This window comes from Meles meles, chromosome 8 (genome assembly GCF_922984935.1).
Source record: "Meles meles chromosome 8, mMelMel3.1 paternal haplotype, whole genome shotgun sequence".
Taxonomy (NCBI): domain Eukaryota; kingdom Metazoa; phylum Chordata; class Mammalia; order Carnivora; family Mustelidae; genus Meles; species Meles meles.
In genome coordinates this window covers 8,839,715-8,858,790 of record NC_060073.1, presented here as the reverse complement: position 1 = coordinate 8,858,790, position 19,076 = coordinate 8,839,715, and the positions used below count along the sequence as shown (strand labels likewise).

Genomic DNA, 19,076 nt, shown 5'->3' with positions numbered 1-19,076 from the left:
CTCTCCCCTCCCCACCCCCCACAGCAGAGAACAGCTGAGCCAGGAGAAGCTGAAGAAAACAGCTTTTTATTTGTTACTATAAGAACCAATTACAGAATCCGAGGTTAAAAAAACGGACAAAAGATCTTTATTTCTGAGAATTGGCGTACAAAAGGCGGAGGGGCACAGGGAGGGAAGGAAAAGAGAGAGCATGGGCTGGGGTTGATGCCAGCTTAGGCTTAGGGGCCTCAAACTCCAATTAGGAAAGTCCGGACACCGGACAGGAAGAGAAACCCCCATTAGAACAGAAAGATAGACATGGCAGTCATGGCAGTGCACGTCCCCCTCCCCCAACCACCACCTCCTATCCATTGACTCTTCCCCTCCCCCATCCCCTTTCACAAAGGGAGGCAAAATTTTTAAAAAATTAAAAAACCCTCCCCCCAAAACTGTCCAAGACAACTGTGGGTCCTACCCCCAAAACAGGCTAGGTTCCCACAATGGGTCAAGTTCCTGCAGTGTGCCCTCCACCACCAGGTGTGGAGAAGCGTGGGAAAGGGACAAGCCTCCGAGTGGTAACACCAGAGGGCGCCCAACCCCTCCAAGGACACACACTCACTTGCTCCCTCCCTCACTCACTCCTCATTCCCTTTGATACTAGAGGGAAAGGAGGTTGGATGCCCTGGGCACCCACCCTCTAGCTTTCGGCCCACCTCCCTTCCCCCACAGATGCTCAATCCTCCAGGACAATGGGCTCATTGGTGCTGGCAGGATGTGAGGGTGCAGACAGTGGGACTGGGGGCCGCACTGCAATCAGTGGTGGCTTCACCTTCAGGGGCAAGTTGGGCCGGCGGGCAGCTCGCCGCATTTCCAGATGGGTCAGAGCCTTCCGCAGGGCCCTGGCCAGGAAAAGAAGAGTGGAATGAAAAAGGCTGATAAGACTCTTGGGATCCATACTCCAGATTTCATACTCCAGTTCTGCCTTCTGGCCCATTCTTTCCTGACATCCCCATCCCGCACCCAGTCCTCCTGGAGCTGGTCTCGCTCAGAACTGGTACTATCCTTACCCACCAGTCTGGGCTGTCAACCTCTCAGCCCCTCCCATGGTGGCCTCCCTACCTGGTATCCTTTGTGGCCACAAACACCACCGGATTGGGGGCATCAGCGGGGTTTAGTTTTTGACGCTTGGCTGCTGGCTGTGAGCCGGAGCGAATCCCTGAGGCCAGAGGCCTTCCATTGGCAGAGAAGGGGACCCCCGCTCCTGCCATCTGGAAAGTGGGGGGGTGGGGGGACAGCACAATGAGAGAGGACTCACAGATTCCAATCAGAAATAAAAGCCCACCCAATCAGTCTGGCTCGCTCCAGCTGTCAACTCACAGTTTCATAGGCCCGTTTCACCATAATGCCCCCCAGACCCCGGTTCTGGGTCAGCTGGTTTCTGTTGATCGGCGTCTTGGTACCCCGAGGTGTTTTTGGTTTCAGAGGCGCCTGGGCCACTGCCAAGGAAAACATAAGAAAAAACTTAGAGAACTTTCATGCTTTCTCTTCTCTATGTAGTTTCCCTGGGCATCCCCAAAAGCAGTGATGGGGAGAGGGGTCTGGCACGCAATTAGCACGAGTGTGATTTTATCATTCACTATGGATAGCTTATGAGAACCGTGATTAATGTACAAAAGTACAGGCTGTTAAACTAAATCTCTTTGGACTTTGACGGTGAAAGAATGACAGAGAACCTGACACCACCTGACCGGTTCCGTCCCCTACCCAAATCTTTGACGATGGTTGCCAGCGGCAGCCGCACCAGAGGATGAATCTTCAATGGAGTCTTCGCAGCCTTAGGAAGTCGAATGGAGCCTAGAGAGCAAAGGAGAAAATTCTTGAAGGGGCTTCACTATTCAGGCCTCTCCTATGGCCAGGAGCCACATCTACTCGCCTTCCCAAGCACCGTGGCCTGCCATCCCTGCTGTCATTAGACCTCCAGAGAAACACCGGTCTCCGCTCTGCTTTCTGGCCAGAGCATCCCGACCTGCCACTAGCCCCACCACTCCTGCCCTTACACTCCGCCTTGATGGCATTGGCATTGATAGGGGCATAGGGTCGCCGGGCAGCCCTCCTCGGCTGTAACAGGTCCCTGCACATGCGTCTGGCCAGACGGGTCAGCTTTGTGGTCTGGAGCAGGAATGTTTGCCTGTTCTTAGCCAGCAGCTTGGCCCGGTTGGCGCTGGTCGTATAGGGAGAGAGACTCTGGGCTTCAGGTCTAGACAAATGACCCCTCGAGTGTGGCTCCTGGAAGAAAGACATGGGAAAAAGGGAGAGCCCAGATGGACACTGGGGCTCTTCTTTCTCCCATTCTCCACAAAAAGCAATTTATTCCTGCCTGATCTCTTCACTGCCATCCCGACCTCCCCTTCTCTCCAACCACCATCGAGCACCCTCATCCCACCCACATGTACATCAAACCATCACCAAACCATCACCATTTAAGGGGTTGGGTGTTCCTGCTTTCACCTAAAGCCCCCATCAATATGTTTAACTGCTCTCCCGGCCTGCTCCCCATCAGTCCTTACTGTTGTGCCCCGAGCAGCCCCCTCAAGCTGGGTCGGGGTCTTCAGCCCCCCGTACTTCTTCCAGTAGATCCAACAGGAAGCACAGAGCCGGCACTGCATGTTGGGTGGGCCCCAGGCGTACCACTGGGCAGACTGCGTGGCTGCAGGAGCATGGAGAGAAGGGGGGAGTTTGGGAAAAATACATCACCTGAGCCCCTCAGGTCCTTGGGCCAGAGAAGACCTTAGCCACCCCCAACATCCCTAGCCTTCCCTGGAACTCACTGTGGCAGCTCTCGCAAGTCAGGCCCTTCTGGAATCCAGCCCCATTCATGCCGGGTTTCGAGCCCACAGAGATGATCTGGTTAGGATTTGGCTTAGTACTAATGGGAACAGTGTGGGGAGAAACCAGGAACTGGTCAAGGAAGAGAATCCCATTTCCACCTCGTGTCTATCATCGTTTGACTCTTTGACCCTGACTCCCGCCCACCACCAATCTCTGAAAAAACGCATGAGCTGGAGGAGAGGGAAAGAAAAAGAATGCACCAGCCTCCCCCACCTACCACACTTACTAGGTAGGGATATAGACTTGTTTTAGTTTGCTGTCTGCTTCAGCAGCTTTCAACCTTTTCTGCAGGAAGGGAAAAAAGAAAGGAAGAGGTGGATCAGCGCATCTCTGCAGGATGATGTCATCAACTCCCAAAGGCAGAGGTGAGCAGGAGGCCCCTGGTCCAGCCTTCCCAGCCCAGCACGTACCTGCTGAATATAGCGGTCTGTGGTTTTCCACATGTAATAAAACTGGACTATGCTGGCGAGTGACTTCCAAGGCAGCTGATGAGACAGAGAGAAGAAGCAGAGCTGGCATCCGGCCCCGGGGCCTGGTTCCCTCACCTGTTATCTCTTCCACTTCTCCACCCAGCCCCATCCACTTACGAAGTCCTGGCGAATATCATTGAAATCCTTCCCGTACTTCTCCAGGGCCTCCTCAAACAACATGGCCTCGGAGGCAGACCACTCCTCCATCTCATCCCGACACAGCACCGGGCCTCCCTGGGGCACCAGGGTGGACATGGCTTTAGCCAAGTCATAGCCGTTCCTCTGCAACGTATCCATCGCATGGAACTACAGGGAAGGTAGGAAACAACGCTGATGGCCCGAGCCCCTCTGCACCACACCCTCGGAGACCCTTCCTCTCCTGTCCCGGGGATCTGCACGTCCCCACGGAGCCCAGGATGTCCGACTGCGCAGCCGCATCTGCTCACCAGCGTGATATCTCGGGAGGCGGCGGCCGCGCTCATGTGCAAGCTTGGCTGCCGAATGGAGCTGCTGCAATCCAGAGCTCTTGCAAAGGTGCCCACAGCTCTGAAAGAGAGATTGAGAAGTCAAGAGGGAAAGAAGAAGGCATGAGTGGGCTGAGGAAGCAAGCCAAATAAGGAAAACACCCATGCCAAGAAAAAAAAAAAAAAAATCAAGTCCACCTCTGAGAATTCGATGCAAGATGTCCACACCGCCCTCAGCCCATCTTCCCCATCCACCCACCCCTCACCGGGCCACCACGAGAAACTGATCGATCTGCCGGTCTGTGAGAGGGTTGTCTGGGTCCCAGACCTTCATCTCCATCTTCTGTTGGTTCCGATTATCGGATTCCCCTGGGGAACAGGGCAATGGCGACATCAGGGACAGGGAAAGGAGGGTAAGTGTCTTCACACAACAGCACCTCGTTCCTCCTTGTCTCCCGCTCCGATTCTGTCAGCCACCTCAACTCTCAGACTCCCCTTCCCAACTGTGCCCATTTGCCCCTCTCAGGTTCCCAGGGTCCCGTCCCATCAGGGTGGCAGCAGAGAGTCATGAAGACAGTGCAGCGAACAACTCCACGGCACACCATTCACAGACACTACCGTGTTCCATGACCCAGCAGCCGTACGGTCTGTCCTGTTGCTCACCCTCTGCCAGGCGATCTGGGATCTCAGCTTGATATTTGCAACCAACTCTGATCTCCCCCTGATCAGCTAGAAGGGTCTTCTGCACAGGGTCAAACACCAGTGAGTAAAAAAAGCAGTCCTGGAGAACGGGAAGAAAAGGTGAGCAGGCAGCAGTCCTCAGAGGCAGAGGGCAGTGGGGAGGACCCAGAGTTCCCAAAACAGGCAGTCTGTCAACCTACACCTGGTCACAGTTCTACTTTTCTCTGGCCTCGTTGGGCATACCCATCCCCCTCCTCCTTCTCCCAGCACCTCCTTCTCACCTCTTTTTCCAGGTATTGGCTCAAGATGTCAGTCTCATTCAAGAGGGTCACACTGCATTTCCCCCTACAGAGAAGAGGTCCGGAAAACCTGGGTGAGCTCCTCGTTCCCTCTCCACAGCATCTCCAATACACCACCACCCCCCCGCCCCATCTTCTGAACAAGTGCATGCAGGCCACAGTGGCCCGGATCGTCCCCTACCGTATGTGTGTGGCTGGTAACGATTCAAACTGCCGAGAAAGAAAAAGCTCCCGGTGCTTCAGCTGATGTCGCTGCTGCTCTGATACCCCTGGCTGCTTTGATTCTTCCTCAAACTCCCCTGGGAGACAAAGGAGGAAGAAGCCAAGTCAGAAACTAATTCAGAAAGAAGGCACCCTGGAAACTCTAACCCAGGGAAAACACCTCCTATTTACCAGCTGGTTTCTCCGCATTCCCCAGGCACCTGCCTCTCACAGCTTTAGTCCACCAGTTTCCCACTTAGCCCTCTTCCCCATCACAGCGCTCCAACTCCCCATCGCTAACGTTTTGGGAATAGCTGCTGAGAGTGCACAGAATGCCACAGAAACCCACCCCAAACCTAGGCGCCAATGCTCAGAAGCCACTCATAAAGCACAAATCTGCCCACACGAGGCCCGACAAGAATATCACACTCGTCCCTCTTGCTAAACCAGCCTGAGGTCCAGAAACCCAACAAGGTGGAAAATCATCACGCAAGGTTGTGCTTACCAGTTCTTTTCAGATTTCAGGACTCTCTTTCCTCTTAAACATCGTGCAACCCTAACTACCCTTCACTGTCCACTTGGCTAATGATAAGTTTGTGGGGCTTCCAAGGCCAGTACCTCCCAAGCCAGTGCCAAAGCCTTCTTCCCCAGGCACTGCAACTTTGCCCTGAAACCTTGGTGGAAAGGGTTAACTTGGCTGGGGGCCAACCAAACCGGGAGGGGGCAGGACAGCCACAGGCCCAGGCTCATTGGTGCATTGTTCCCAACCTCAGGCAGAAGGGGGGGGGGTGGGGGTGCAGCAGGCTCCACCCCTCGCCTGTGTGCTCCGGAAACCCAGTGCTAAGGCAAGGGGGGGGACCACACACCCCCACCCCCTCTGATTGGACAAGGCCAAGGTCAGCCCCTGCCAGATGGGGCTGTAAACCCCAGAGGGCCAGAGAACTTGGTAGGCCTAGCTCCTCCTTAACCCCTTCATGCCCAAAGCTGCCTGAAATAAGGAAAATAATTTCAGAAGGAGGAACACGAGGAGGAAGAAAGAAAACCAAACAAGGAAAGGAAAAAAGAAACTAAAAACAGAAGGAAATATGTTTTCTAAAGGAAGATGAAAGCATAAAGAGAGGGAAAATAAGGCAAAAAGCAAAGATGTAAAATGGAGTGGTGAGAAGACAGAACAGCTGAGGAAGAAGAAAAAGGGCAAGAAAACTTTCCTATTCTCTCCCTTCAATGTATTCTCACTACCCCGTGATCACAAAATTAGGCTGTTTCCCTATTACGCAGGCTTCGAAGTACAAGCTCTTCCTCTTCAACCTTGACCTTTACAATCAGCACTCACTGTCCCAATGTACCCAAAACTGTCCCCCAAGGGTCCTGCTTCTCTAAACCCCTTCCCCATGCCCTATTTAAATACTATCATCTCTTTTACACCCATCATTCAGATACACAGTCACACACAAGCCATTTTCTGGCTTTCCTTATCATGGTCTCTCCACCCTGCTTCCAACCCCAACGTGTAAAAACAGGCCTCCCTCCGCAGACCAGGCATTTCCCACCGCCAAATTCACACCCCTGCTTTTAGGCATGCTACCAGGGGAAACACCTGCAGGGACATGCCTGGGCCTCAGATCATGGGGAGGGGGAGTGGGGGGGGGTGTTAGGGTGAGGTGGGGGTGCACAGACACTCACTGGCATTGCTATCAGCCAGGCTGTTGAGGCTACTAGAAATGTCCCTTCGCCGGAAAAGGCACACAACCTTTGCCTCCACATTTCCGTTTGCAGTCTAAGGGGATTAAAAAAAAAAATGGCCGTTAAAATTGGTCATTTTAAAGTGGAAACTCATAAAGAAGAAACCAACCACTGTGAAGAAGGTTCTAAGGGGTGTAAATAGAAAGAACCGAAAAATTATGAATAAAGAGACTTACACTTATGGACAGACTTCCGAACTTTTTTTTCCCCCAGACTTTCCCTTTCCTTAGACCCCCAGAGATAGAATAGTTACATTCCCACCCAACCCTCTAAACCTTTCCTGAATACATCCAATGAATGAATGAATGAATGAATATGAATGGGCACTTAGGATGTTCCCCGCCCCCACCCCCCTGGCTTCCACCTGAAGTTAGTGACCTCAGAAGAAAAAGACACCCCCGCTCAAGGGGGATGGGGAGGCAGGACAGGACAGAGGTGGGGCTCTGCTCCACTCACCTTGTTGAGCTCCTCAATCCGTCTAACCAGGTAAGGATTGCTAGAAGAATTTTCAAAATAGACGTAATCTGTAGGAGGAGGTAGGGAAGCATCGGGAAGATCAGAGGAGGAGATGGGAAAGACTGAGCACCAGGGTAAGAGAAAAAGTAGGCCTGAGAGGACCAAAGGATAAGGGTCCAGGTAACGAGGAGCCTGAAATGTGGAAGTGGAGAGACTACCAGAAAACAAGGGGTTTCCCCCACCACCACCCGTGACCACCTAGTGCTTTTATCAAATCCTTCACTCAAAAGTGAGCCTTAAGAGACGAGAAGCAGGGGGTCCCCCCGCAGTCCCCACAACTCAACGGTGGAGTTGCACCCCAGTCTCGGCCAAGAAATCAATTATTGACTCTAGCGCAGGGTCCTCACCTTTTAGATCCCAGGCGCACAATAACGACCGGGGGGCGGGGAGGAGGAAACCTCCCGTCGGTTCCCGCTCAGGTGGCAGAGCGGTCGCCTCGGGGGCCCCCTCGCGCCCCTTGCGTGCCCTGTCAGTTCCTTCGGAGTCACTTTCCCAGGCCCCACTCCCCGACCCAGGGGCCCCCGACGCGAGCCTGAGAGTGCCGTCGGGGCGGCCCGCAGCCTCTCCCGGAGCCGCGGCGTCCCGCCGCGCGTCGCCGGCCCCGCACCCTCGCTCCCCGTGCTCCCGGTTCCGGTTCCGGTCCGCGCTCGGGACCACGCCGCCCCAGGCGCGGCTCCCCGCGCTGCCGGGTGCCGAGCCTCTCCGGCCCCGGACCCCGACCTCTCCCGCCGCGGACCCCGCAGCCCCTGCGCCCGGTACTCACCCCCCACCCGGTACATGTTGGCCGCCATGGCCGTTCCCGCCGCCGCCTCCGGCCGCACAAAGGGGTCCGGGAGGCTCGCGGGGGCAGGGCTCGGCTCGAGGCGAAGCCCCGAGCGCGGGGCTGGCGCTTCGCGGAAGTCTCGGTCGGGCCCGCGCAGCCGGCACCTCCGCTGCCTCAGCCGTCGCGGTTCATCCCGGCCCGCGCTGTCGCCGCCGCCGCTACCGCCTCACGCCCGAGACGCCGAGGCCAGCGCCGGTGTGCTCGGCCTCTTCCGGAACGAGCTCGGCTCCCGCCGGACCGGAGCCAAGCTCCGGCTCCCCCGCTCCCCCGCCGCCCTCGCCAAGCCCCACCAGACGTAGGGCTCTGCCCGCCGCCGGGAAGGCTTGCCCTGCCCGCCTCGGGGTTCGCCTCCTTCCGGAACACCTTCGGCCGATCCGGAGAACAAGGCCCGGCGCTCGGCTCAGGTCGGAGAGCGAGACCCCAGAGCTCGGCTACTTCCGGAACAGATTCGGCTCCCTCCGGCCAACCGCGGCCCGGCGCTCGGTTATTTCCGTTGCAGCTCGGCCCCTCCTCCGAGGGCGGGAGAAGAGTTGGGCTTAACTCTCTCCTCGCCCGAGCCCCGCAGCTCCGCCTGCGGCCTCGAAGGAGTCGCGCGGCTTTGCGCTCCGCCAGGTTATTTGCAAGCGGCTTTGCCTGTTATTTGCATGAGTGGCCTATGCTCCCCTACCCTTTCCAAACTCCTCTTTTTCTTCATCGCCACCCCTACAGGGCCCCGGAGGCGCCCAGCCGAGCCCCACAAAAGGACTGGGAGGCGACTTTGCTTTTGGTTTATTGCCCCTCAGCAGGCGGCGGGAGTCAGGGCCCAGGCTGGGGCTGCCCGGCTCAGCCAGCGGGTCTCTACAGTGTGTGCGGGGGTGCCATTCGCCCCCTCCAGGGAAACACGCAATCAGGAATGTCTCGAAGTCCAGGAAAGGTCGGCCCCTGGTCCTGGGGGTTTCGGGTGGGGCGGAGCCGCGCCGCAGGGCCGGTGGGTCCCCTCCCGCAGCGGTCAGACATCGAGAGAGGAGGCGGGGGACAGGGAGGGGGTTCGAGAGGGCGTAGCAGGCGCCGGCCCCGCGCCCCCAGCGCCCAGCACTCGCCATTGGAAGATGCTGGCGTCCTTGCCCCCCAGCGAGATGAGGTGCGAGTCGTCGTGCGTGAACCGGACGCTGGTCACGTGGCTCCCGTGGCCGCCGTACACGAGGCTCGGCGCCTGGGCGGGAAGGAAGACCGAGCTGCGGTGGCCGCGGAGCCCCGGGCCTGTCCGGCCCGCCCGGCCCCAGAGGCCCCAGGAGGCCTCACCTTGGCGCGCGCGCACGGGTACTGGAACAGGTGCACTTTGCAGAAGTCGTCGGCCACGGCCACCACACGCTCGTTGTGGGAGCGGCACAGGGAGTTGATGTCGGTGCCATCCGAGCCGTCTGGCCACACGCCTAGGACGGCGGCCAGCCTCAGTGAGGCCTTTCCCCTTGGCCACCCACGGACCAGGGCCGCACCGTTTCTGGCGCTCAGGCAGCCGGGGCCACCCACCGGCCGAGTTCCAGGCAATCCTTCCCCGTCCCAACAGCCAAGGGCCTGAGGGGCCTCCCGGGCTAGATCTGCCGGTTTCTCGACGCCCACCCCTCCACACATGCCCCGCATTCCGAGCCCAGGGCGGGCTCCGCCTTGCCCCGAACCCCCCCCCCCCCCCCGCACCCCTCAAGGTTCCAAGGCCCTGCTCACCATAGACGTGGAAGCCCAGCACGCAGGTGTAAGTGGCCCACTCCCGGTCTCGGCTGTCGTAGCGATTCCTCAGCAGCTTGCAGCCTCCAACCACGTCCCCTGGACAGAGGAAGCCCACCCAGCTCAGCTCTAACCCAGCCCTCCATGGGGGAAGACACCAAGACAGGCAGGCTGGAAAGACCTTCCTGTGATCTGGTCACTGTGGTAGCAGCCCTCAGCCCAGGACAAAACCTAGCCCCATGTGCTTCCTGAATTCTTCTTGCTCAAGTTCTCCTGATGGCTTCTCATCAGTTCCTCCTCCCTAGATAAGTCAATCCCTCCACACCTGCCCTGAGAAACTTGTCCAAAACAACCTCTTCCTAGTACATTTTTCAACTCCCTCAAGTTCCCATGGGGAAAGACAGGTAAAAGTGGGGGAGGGGGTCCCCAAATCACAGTGTTTCTCCTCTGTACAATTCCAACCCATCACCCCCTCGCTAAGTAACAGCCCCTCTACCTACTCTCCTTCAACCACTCCCAACCAGGAGCACCCCCCGCCAAACATAAAACCCACCGGGTTACCCATTCCCCGTGCTCTCCCCTCCTTCCACTCACAGTAAAGGATCTCATAGTCCCCAGAATTGGACATGATGAAACTCCCATCCTTGGACCAGTCAAGGTGAGTGATGAAGCTGGAGTGACCCTAGGAGAAAGGGTCAAGAGACTAAAAACGTAGATACTGTTTCCCCTCCTCACATCCCCCTTAGTGCATGAGACCCCCTTCAAGGGGTTTACCTGCTATGGCAATGCCCCACCCTCCAGCCCAGCCTCCTCACCACACAGCGACCAAAGCGGCTGGACTTGGCCCCATCACTGGAAACGCTATAGATGTAGATCATGTTGTCATGGGAACCGATGGCCAGGTACAACCCATCTACAAAGACACTCACTCAGAGAGGGAAGGGCCAGGGACAGGTCTGAGTCCGGGGTAGGGGGTGGCTCCCACCTGGGCTATACCGGACCACTGAGAGCTGCTCATTGCCGTCAGTGATGTCCGACACAATCTCTCGGGTCTCTGTGTCCAAAACCAGCCACCTGGAAGGGAGGGGGTGGAAGGCAGGTGTGAGGTTACCTGTCCTGGGTGGGGGTTGGCAAGTTGGAGAGTCTCAGAGACACCGACAGAAAGGCTGTGATGTACTTGTCTACCAAGTTGCCACTGTTTTTTTTTTTCGTTTTGTTTTAAGAGAGGGAGAGTGGGGAGAGGGACAGAGGGAGAGGCAGAGAGGGAACCTTAAGCAGGCTCCATGCCTAGAACAGAGCCCACACAGGGCTCGATCTCACGACCCTGATGAGATCATGACCTGAGCTGAAATCAAAGAGTTGGATGCTTGGGGCACCTGGGTGGCTCAGTGGGTTAAGCCTCTGCCTTCGGCTCAGGTCATGATCTCAGGGTCCTGGGATCGAGTCCCTCATCGGGCTCTCCGCTCAGCGGGGAGTTTGCTTCCCACTCTCTCTCTGCCTGCCTCTCTGCCTACTTGTGATCCCTCTGTCAAAATCTTAAAAAAAAAAAGAGTTGGATGCTTAACAACGGAACCCCTCAGGCGCCCCCAACACTCAGTTCTTATGCTAGGAAACGGGAAGGGGCCAAGGAGAGAGAAAGGCTGAGGAGCTTCTGATGCCTCTAAGAAAGGAGGACCTTATGGAGTCGCAAGCCTGGCACTTCCCTTTGTTAGTCTCGCCCACACCCCTCCCACCCCCACGGCTTCTCTATCCTAAGCTGCCACCTCCTCCACTCCTGGGTTTGGAGGGGAGAGTGGTTGAGTGTGATGACAGTTGCCACAGGAGAGCAGGCGAGGCCCGGGCTGCAGAGAAAAGAGCTGAGGAGGGAGAGGTGCAGTCGGGGCCCCTGAGCAGGCAGCAGCCACACTCCTCCCCCACCCCGGCCCCCGCACGCACCCCATTACCGGGGAAGCCTTCCCATACCTCCTGCTTGCCCCTCCCAGGAATCCTGGCTCCTCTCACCTCCCTGTGTTCAGTCCTACGGCCACAACTGCCCCACTGGGGTGGAAGTCAGCACAGAGACCAGTCTCCTGGGAGGGGGGAGAAGGTGAATTCAAGAAGATGCCCTTCTAGTGAAGGTTCCCGGATGGACACCTCATCATGTTGGTAACACCAAAGCCTTCTCCTCCCAAGGATGAGACGGGGAGGAGAGGGACAGTAGACCTGGGGTGGAGGCAGGATGTCACTGGAGCCCAAATGAGGTGATACTCAAAATATTTAACAACCAGAACGGAGCTGGGAAGCTGTGCTGGAGAATTAACCATTTGTTGCTGGATCTAGGGGGAGGTCTGGGGGCTCAGGGGCAAGGGGGCAGTGTTCAGGGAGCACTGGAGGCATCTGCACAGAAGAACGGAGGTTTTAGTAGCCCATTTGGCCATACCAGTGCAAACTGGCTGCCTCCGGGGAGAAGGGAAGAGGATGTTGGGGAAGGAGTGGTGGCCACAGAAGCCATGATGGGTGTGGCAATGGGGAGCCAGGGACACAGGGCTCTACCTTGAGGTCAATGCTCCAGGCCAGTGCGTGGCCCTCCCCATCCCACAGGCAGAGCTGCCGGTCGTGGCCACAGGTGAGGAAGCGGTTCTGGAAGGGATGCGTGCAGAGCCCCCAGAGCTCATCCGTGTGGCCCTGCAGCAGAGCATGGGCTGTGACCTCTGCCCCGCCTCAGTAGGTCTTCCCACCTCCTCCCCGGAGCCCTGGGGGGTGGGGGGCCAACCTGGATTACAGGGGAGAAGCCCTGGGCCAGATCTCCCCTCAGCAACGCATTTTTCGTGGTTCCCACCAGCAGCTCAGAGCCCAGCCCCTCCGCAATGGCCCGCACAGCCCCAAAGTGTTCAGGAATCTGCGGGATGATGGCAGAAGTCAGGCGCCCACCAGCCATTCCTCTTCCTCCTCCCTCCCCTGACACCAGCCTAGCCCTCACCTCAGCTTCCTGGAGGGCCACCAATCCTGGACTCCACTGGACCAGCCGGCGGTCCCGTCCGCCACCACTCAGCACAGTCCCGTCCCGCCGGAGACACAGGGCAAAGATGGAACCTTCGTGAGCATGGGCCTGGGCCACAATCCCGTAGGTCTCTGTGGGCAAAAATATGAGTTGGCAAAGAAATGTTGGCGTCGGGATGCCAGGAAGTGGGCCCCTGGAGCAGCCCTGGCTGTCCCAAACAGAGTAATAACTCCCAGCTGTTGAGTACCGGCTGAACCCGGTCTCTGATCCTCGGCTACTGTTTTCCCCAGTTTACAAACTGGAAAACTGAGGCCCAAAGATGTGAGGTAACTTCCTAAAGGCCAAATAACCAGAGGCAAAACTGGAATGTGAACCCAGGATCTGGCAGATTCCCAAAGCCCCAGCCCTGCCCCTTTGCCATGGTGTCCCTACCCTGCTAGACGGCCCTCCTAGAGGGCCCCTTGGGGCTCACAGACAACCATCAACTCTCGTGGTTAAAAAAAAAAAAGAAAGAACATCCTCTTCTCTGTTCCCACAGACCCTCTGGGGTACTAGACTCCCCAGCATACCTTTAGCCCCACCCCTGCCTGGGGTTCTGGAATCTGAGAGGCTCCGCCCCCAGGTGAGAATGTTCCCCTCTGAATCCCCAGTGAGAATGTCTCCATCCGGGAGGAACACAAAGCAGGGGATAAACTTGGGTTTCTTGTATTTCTGGGGGAGAGGCAAGCAGAGAGCAGGGGTCAGAGGGAAGGGCGGAGAGCGGAAGTCACGGACGGACCGCGGCCCGTTGGGGGTATCAGGGTCTACAGTACTCAGCCCAATACCTCCACCTCCACTCTGTCCTCCCGCACCACCTCGCACCCATCCACGCCTCACCCCAAAGACACCCTGTTTCCGGGTGAGGGTCCCGTTCCCAGGAACCCCTGCTGTTCCACTCCAGTTCCAGAAGTGGACGTGGGATTTCCCGCTAGTGACGATGCAGCTGCTGTCACGTGGGCTGAAGCCAACGGCCAAAACCGAGTCGTTGGTACTCTGAAGGGGAGACACCAGATTCAGCCGCCCCAAGCCCTTACTCCACTTTTCAGTTTGCATCCCGACAGCTGGTCTGCGGAAGCTCCGAAACCCCAAGACAAGCCTCCCTTCCGGACCCAGACCCTGGTCCCCTAAGAGCACCCCTCCCAGTCACTCACGATGCCGGGACTACCCTAATGCCTGACACGCAATGGATCTCTCCAGAGACCAGAAACTTCCATAGTTCCCTTTCACAGCCTCGGAGAGGCTAAGAGGCTTCACTCCAGGTGACGCAGCCAGAAATGACGTCAAGGTACAGGGAAGTCTGGAGTTCGCTCTGTACTCCGCTGCTCTTAGCTCCCTGACCTCACGGCCACGCCAGGCCACCTGGACGCCCTCCTCACCTTGATCTCCGCCAGCTTTGTGCCTCGGCTGCAGTCCCACACTGACAGCATGTGCTCGTTGGAGTCATCCACCACACAAAGAAAAGCACCCTGATCCTGAGAACGGGGGACACATCGGTGGGGCCGAGTGAGGCCTGGAGGTCTGTGGGCTCACAGTCATTAGGCGAGGGCTGCCATCACGGCCGGAACAGGCAGGAGGAATGGACACCTGTCCCTTTCTCAGGAAAATCGGCTTGGGGGTGGGGGTGGGGTTCAGGAAGGCCAGAACTTTGGAGGCGTCCTGGTGAAGTTCAAGGAGGGGCCTGGGCAAGGAAGCCAGGGCTCTAGAGGCTTTGGGGCCGGCTCACCGCCGCCGAGAAGGCCAGGGCTCCCACGCCCCGCTCGAAGGCCCCCAGTCCAATCTCCTGCAGCTTCAGCAGGGTCTCTGAGTCCCACACGTGAACCACCGGCTGCAGGGGCTGGGAGGGTCAGAAAGGGATCAGGGACTGGAAGGAAAGCCAGGCTGGAATTTCATCCCATCTGCCTGGTGTTGGACTTTGGCCTTACCTTGCCATCTTTATCCACTCCAGCTGTCTGTCCTGAAGCTACACGAACACCATCCGGGTGGACGGCCAGGCTAAGTGGGGGGAGGAGACGCTCTAGGGAAGGGGGTCGGTCTCTCAAGACCCCCCAGGACACGTCCTCCGTGCTGAGAGAGCCCTCCTGCTCCTCCACACCCACCGAGACCCTGTTCCTGCCAAGCCCACCGTCCCCATGCCTAGTGCTGCCCACTCCCACGCCCTGGGCCCCTCACCATCGAACGCAGTCCGTGTGGCCCCGGTAATGTCTCTGGCCGCCACCTCCAGGGCCCCCGGGGCCTCCCTCGGGCCGGTACAGCACCACCACACAGGCAATAAAGTAGACCACCTCCCCAGAGCGCAGCACAAACAGATTAGAGCGGGAGTCACGACCCCTGTACCCATAACTGGAGTGGGGACCACGGTCAAGGAAAGGGTCAGACCAAGGGCAGAATGAGGTAGAGAGGGGGCAACGAAAGGGCTTCTGGCTGGCAGCACCATCGGCAGAGGATGGTAGGGGAGGGGTCAGAGGGCTTCCTGATCCCGCGGACCCAGGGGGAAACCATCCAGAAGGGGGGGGATCCCCAAGATGGGAAAGGTGGCTCCCGTGGGACTGGAGGGGGCAGGATACACCCAGTCAAGGCTGAGGGTCTCCGGGGGTGGGCCGCTGGGCAGCTCCTCAAGGCTGCGGATGCCAGACGGGATGTACATGGTAATGGGGCGGCCACGAAGGAACATTTTCACTGAGATGCCTTCTACAGAGAGAAGGGGGGTGTCAACCACCACCCTGCAGCCTCCCTTTCGGGAAAACTCTACCCACCACACCTCACAGGTCCCCCACAATAGCTCCTGGGGCTGTAGCCCAAACCCCAAGTCTGTCACCCAGCTCTTCCGGACTCCTCTGTACATACCCAAATTATAGTTGCTCCTCCGAGACCCAGGACCCCCAGGGCTGGAGAGGGGGTCTTTCCCCCCACGACTGTTGGGAAGAGAGAAAAAGCAGAGGGATGGGGTCAGGTCCCAAGGCCTAAGTGGGAAAGGGCAGGACACAAGAAATGAGGTTCCTCTAGAGACCCAACAAGGTCTGCCGGCCTTTAGTCTGCATTCGGAGCATTCAGGGCCCCAAGTAGATGGGGACTTTCAGCTCCACGTAAGAGATGAGAAGGTTTAGGCTAAAGGGGCAGAGCACATGGCACAAAGCCCTAAAGCCTGTGAGAGACAGTGCGGCATGGCAAGGGGGGCCTCTCCTCTAGACCACCAGGCTTCTGGCTGGCCTTTTCATTTCTCCATCTGTGAAATGGGACCAAAGTGAATCCAGAACGGTACACCAGCCCTGCCTTTCAGGGATCTGGGAGGTGAGCCAGAAAGTCCTTCTCTCACCAGAGGAAAGTAACAGGTGAATTCCCCAAACAGCTGTCACTAGATTATAAGGCAGTAGTATTTCTTTAGAGAATAAAGGAGACCAAGGACAGGGCTCGAATAAACACTCAGGGGTCCTGGGCCCTGTAGGTACTCTGAGACAATTATACTCAGCCTCTAAGATTTCCCCTTGCTCTCTAGAAATAAAGCCTGTTAGGGCACCTGGGTGGCTCAGTTGGTTAGAAATAAAGCCTGGTAGATTGGGACAGGGGGTGGGGGCAGGTGGAGCTGAGGGGTAGGGCTGAAACTCCGAAAACAATCATCCGTGAAAATCAGGACAGCTTTCGGTACCTCTTAGAATCTTGGAAGGTTTGCGGTGATACAGTAGAGCCGGAGTCAGGAAAAGTAGGGTTTGAATCCTAACTTTAGCTGTGTGACCCCAGGCAAATGACTTACCCTCTCTGAGCCTGCTTCCTCACCTGGCCAATGAACAGCAAGAGACCACCTACCCCCCAAGGATGTCTTGGGAACTGAATGAGGTGGAGAAGGTCGAGGGTTTAGCACAGGGCCGGGTACACAGCAGTACACAGCAGGTGCCCCAAGAGCACTTGTTCCTTTCTTCCTGTTGGGCAATGAGGTTCCCCCACCCCACCCAGAGAATTGAGGTGAGGGATGTGGAAAATCAAGAGCCTGAGTCTGGGGTGGGGTGGGGTAGGGAGGGGCGGGGGGCGGGGCAGGCTGGCCCACCTCTCCGTGCTCCCAGACCGCAGCAACAGGTTAGCCGAGGAAGCTGCCTTCCGGGAGAGTTTCTGCCGAGGCCGCTCTGAGGGGGATGAGGAGGAGGAAGAATTTCTCCGTGGCCTGGTAGGAGCATAGTGAGCAGGTCAGGATCATTCCCTCTGCTCATGCTCCCCAGTCCTCCCAGCCCTCCCAGCCTCTGCTGCCGCGGGACACTTACGTGTCGGCACGCTGCGGGGACTGCACAAGCCTGAGGACCCCCGGGGGGCCGGGGGAACCAGTACCACTGCTGCTGCTGCCCCCTCCTTCAGACTGAGTCCCACCAGGCTCTTCACTGCCCCCCTGGGGGGCTGGGGGCCCATTGCTCAGGCTAGGAGGGCCGGGGGATGGCTCCGTCTCCACCTCGGTCTCGGTCTGGGTGCCCCGGCTCACCAAGGAGGGGCTGCACGCGGGTGGCAGTCCTGGGGGCACTGCAGGGCTGCTGGGGAGACAGTGAATCAACCTGATGCCCCTAGAGGTCCCTGGAAGGAAGAGGAAGAGGGTGTGTGACAACAGGCATACCTGTCTCGGGTTGGAGCGGACGTACCGGGGTCCTGCAGGGGGTTGGGGGGCGTGTGCAGCCGCAGCAGGCGGAGGGCCTCGGCCAGGGCTGCCTTGACCAGCTCCATCTCCTTCTCCTGCACCTGAAGCCGCCGGCTCAAGGACTGCAGGGCCTCCTGAGCAGGGCCCTCACCTGGGAAAGGGGCAAGAGGCACTCAGAATGTACCCACCACGCGGAGAAAGGGTTGAGGGGATTTTGTCTTCCGCCCCTTCCAACTTTGCATTTGTCCAATAGGACTACCCGCCTTCAAGCAGCCCCAGGCTTGGAGGCTGCCCGGGAGGGGAGGAGACCGGTGGTAGAGGATCAAGGGCCTCCTTCTGCCCGGGGCGGGCGAGGAGTCTGGCAGCGCTCCCTTCCTGCTGCTGTCTCAGCCTCCGCAAAGACAGGGAGTACCGTGGAGTACCAGGGGGGAAATATGGAGTACTGCCCAGGAACGTGGGAACCACAGAGCGAGGCGCAGCGCGGGTGAAGGATGACGGCCCACCCCAGAGCAGGTTCCAGTCTCCAGGGAAGGCAGAGAAACTGAGGAGGGGGCGCGAAAGGAGAGGGGGACACGAGGGTACAGACATCTGAGGGCTCAGACGACCAGGAGAAGAGATCGAGAATGACAGGAGAGGGTATCAGTGGAGACGGAGTCATAGTGAAGGTCCCAGGGTAACGGGTCAGAAGTAAAACGACCCACAAAACCAGGAGAAGAGGCCCAGAATAACGCCGGGGACAGAGAAACACGCAGGGGCCCAGAGTAACACGGGGACTGGATGGCGTTGAGGAAGTTGGAAATAACAGCAGGAGATCCAAATAACTAGGGAGAGCGACCTGAGGACCAGAGGAGGATGCTCAGAGCCCCTGAGGCCGAGAAGCACGCGGGGACGCCACCAGACAGCCGTGGGGCTCTGGCAGCGGCCGACCGGCCGGCGCTCCGGGAAGGGGCACGCCGCCCGCCCCGCCCCGTACTCACCGGGCCCCCCGGCCCCGTCCATCCGGCCCCCGGCTTGCTCCGAGCGGCGGCGGCGGAGGAGGCTTCTAAGCCGCCGGGGCCATGGCCAGGGAGAGGGGAAGGGGAAGCACCCCGGGGCGCGCGCGCGCGCGGGTGCCGTGCCACCCCCCGGGGGGCGCTGTCGGGCGAGGGGAAAGGGCCTGGAGGGGGCGCTGTGGGGCGGGGGCGGCAGGCTCCGGGGCCCGCCGGGGCCTCGGACTCTCCCGGGGCCGCTCTCGGCTCCCGGGGGTGGGGTGGCGGGGCCGTCCCGGGCCCCAGCGCCGCGGCACAAACAGGCGCCGGACGCGGAGCCGCCAGGAAGCGCGGGAGGGGGGGCGGGACGGGGGGGGCAGGCCGGGCCGCCTGGTAACCCCTCCCTGTCCGGGCCTCGCCGCTCGGGACCCGGGCAGGGCCAACTCGCTGACCCCCGGGCCCCCTCCGGGTCTCCGCCCTCCAGGCCCTTCCGGGATCCCCGCCCCCGGACTCCCTAGGGTCCTCTCTGGTCTCCGCACCCCAGCCCCTAGCCCCTAAGGGCACAGCCGACCCGCCCCTCCCCACTTCCGCGAGGGGCAGGGGCGGGGTCACGAATTGGGCCCTAAGCCCGGGGGCGGGGCTTTCCCTAAGGGGCAAGGCCAAGGCATCTCGAATTGGGACTGGCAGGAGCCGGGGCAGCGGGTTATTAAG

General features: G+C 58.9%; 2 protein-coding genes across 7 annotated transcripts; both read right to left on the bottom strand.

The window, feature by feature from the left end:
• Positions 1-50: 50 nt before the first annotated feature.
• On the bottom strand, positions 51-8,539 carry MTA2 (metastasis associated 1 family member 2). Its single transcript, XM_046014496.1, has 18 exons — positions 8,006-8,539; positions 7,183-7,250; positions 6,667-6,760; positions 4,964-5,081; positions 4,765-4,828; positions 4,466-4,583; positions 4,069-4,171; positions 3,785-3,884; positions 3,456-3,644; positions 3,279-3,353; positions 3,095-3,153; positions 2,808-2,905; positions 2,547-2,686; positions 2,037-2,265; positions 1,744-1,833; positions 1,357-1,475; positions 1,099-1,247; positions 51-878 (listed from the first exon to the last, which is right to left on the bottom strand). The coding sequence occupies exons 1-18, from the start codon at positions 8,031-8,033 to the stop codon at positions 713-715; spliced, it is 2,007 nt and encodes a 668-aa protein (XP_045870452.1). The 5' UTR covers positions 8,034-8,539; the 3' UTR covers positions 51-712.
• A 277-nt stretch (positions 8,540-8,816) lies between these two features.
• EML3 (EMAP like 3) lies at positions 8,817-18,946 on the bottom strand. Of its 6 annotated transcripts, none has more exons than XM_046014491.1 (22): positions 18,375-18,942; positions 17,377-17,548; positions 17,036-17,296; positions 16,825-16,938; positions 15,630-15,697; positions 15,350-15,473; positions 14,955-15,125; positions 14,708-14,777; positions 14,509-14,619; positions 14,162-14,257; positions 13,623-13,778; positions 13,316-13,457; positions 12,726-12,877; positions 12,519-12,644; positions 12,299-12,430; positions 11,768-11,835; positions 10,752-10,840; positions 10,582-10,679; positions 10,361-10,448; positions 9,767-9,865; positions 9,347-9,477; positions 8,817-9,257 (listed from the first exon to the last, which is right to left on the bottom strand). In XM_046014491.1, the coding sequence occupies exons 1-22, from the start codon at positions 18,394-18,396 to the stop codon at positions 9,054-9,056; spliced, it is 2,694 nt and encodes an 897-aa protein (XP_045870447.1). In that variant the 5' UTR covers positions 18,397-18,942; the 3' UTR covers positions 8,817-9,053. The 6 variants fall into 6 exon arrangements, 4 of the variants coding, with proteins under 4 accessions (XP_045870447.1, XP_045870448.1, XP_045870450.1 ...); XM_046014492.1 differs by having other exon boundaries at positions 17,036-17,293; XM_046014494.1 differs by lacking the exon at positions 18,375-18,942 and having other exon boundaries at positions 16,825-16,900; positions 17,036-17,293; positions 17,377-17,527.
• Between the last annotated feature and the right edge of the window lie 130 nt (positions 18,947-19,076).

Coding starts and splice junctions, on each gene's coding strand:
- MTA2 (XM_046014496.1), bottom strand. CDS start 8,033: ATGGCGGCCAACATGTACCGGGTGGGGG. Junction 3,154..3,278: donor CAGACCGCTATATTCAGCAG/GTACGTGCTGGG, acceptor CCCTTCCTGCAG/AAAAGGTTGAAAGCTGCTGA. Junction 2,266..2,546: donor GGGCTGCTCGGGGCACAACA/GTAAGGACTGAT, acceptor TCTTTCTTCCAG/GAGCCACACTCGAGGGGTCA.
- EML3 (XM_046014491.1), bottom strand. CDS start 18,396: ATGGACGGGGCCGGGGGGCCCG. Junction 15,474..15,629: donor GAGGAGCAACTATAATTTGG/GTATGTACAGAG, acceptor TTCTCTCTGTAG/AAGGCATCTCAGTGAAAATG. Junction 11,836..12,298: donor CCTGGAGCATTGACCTCAAG/GTAGAGCCCTGT, acceptor CCCCCCTCCCAG/GAGACTGGTCTCTGTGCTGA.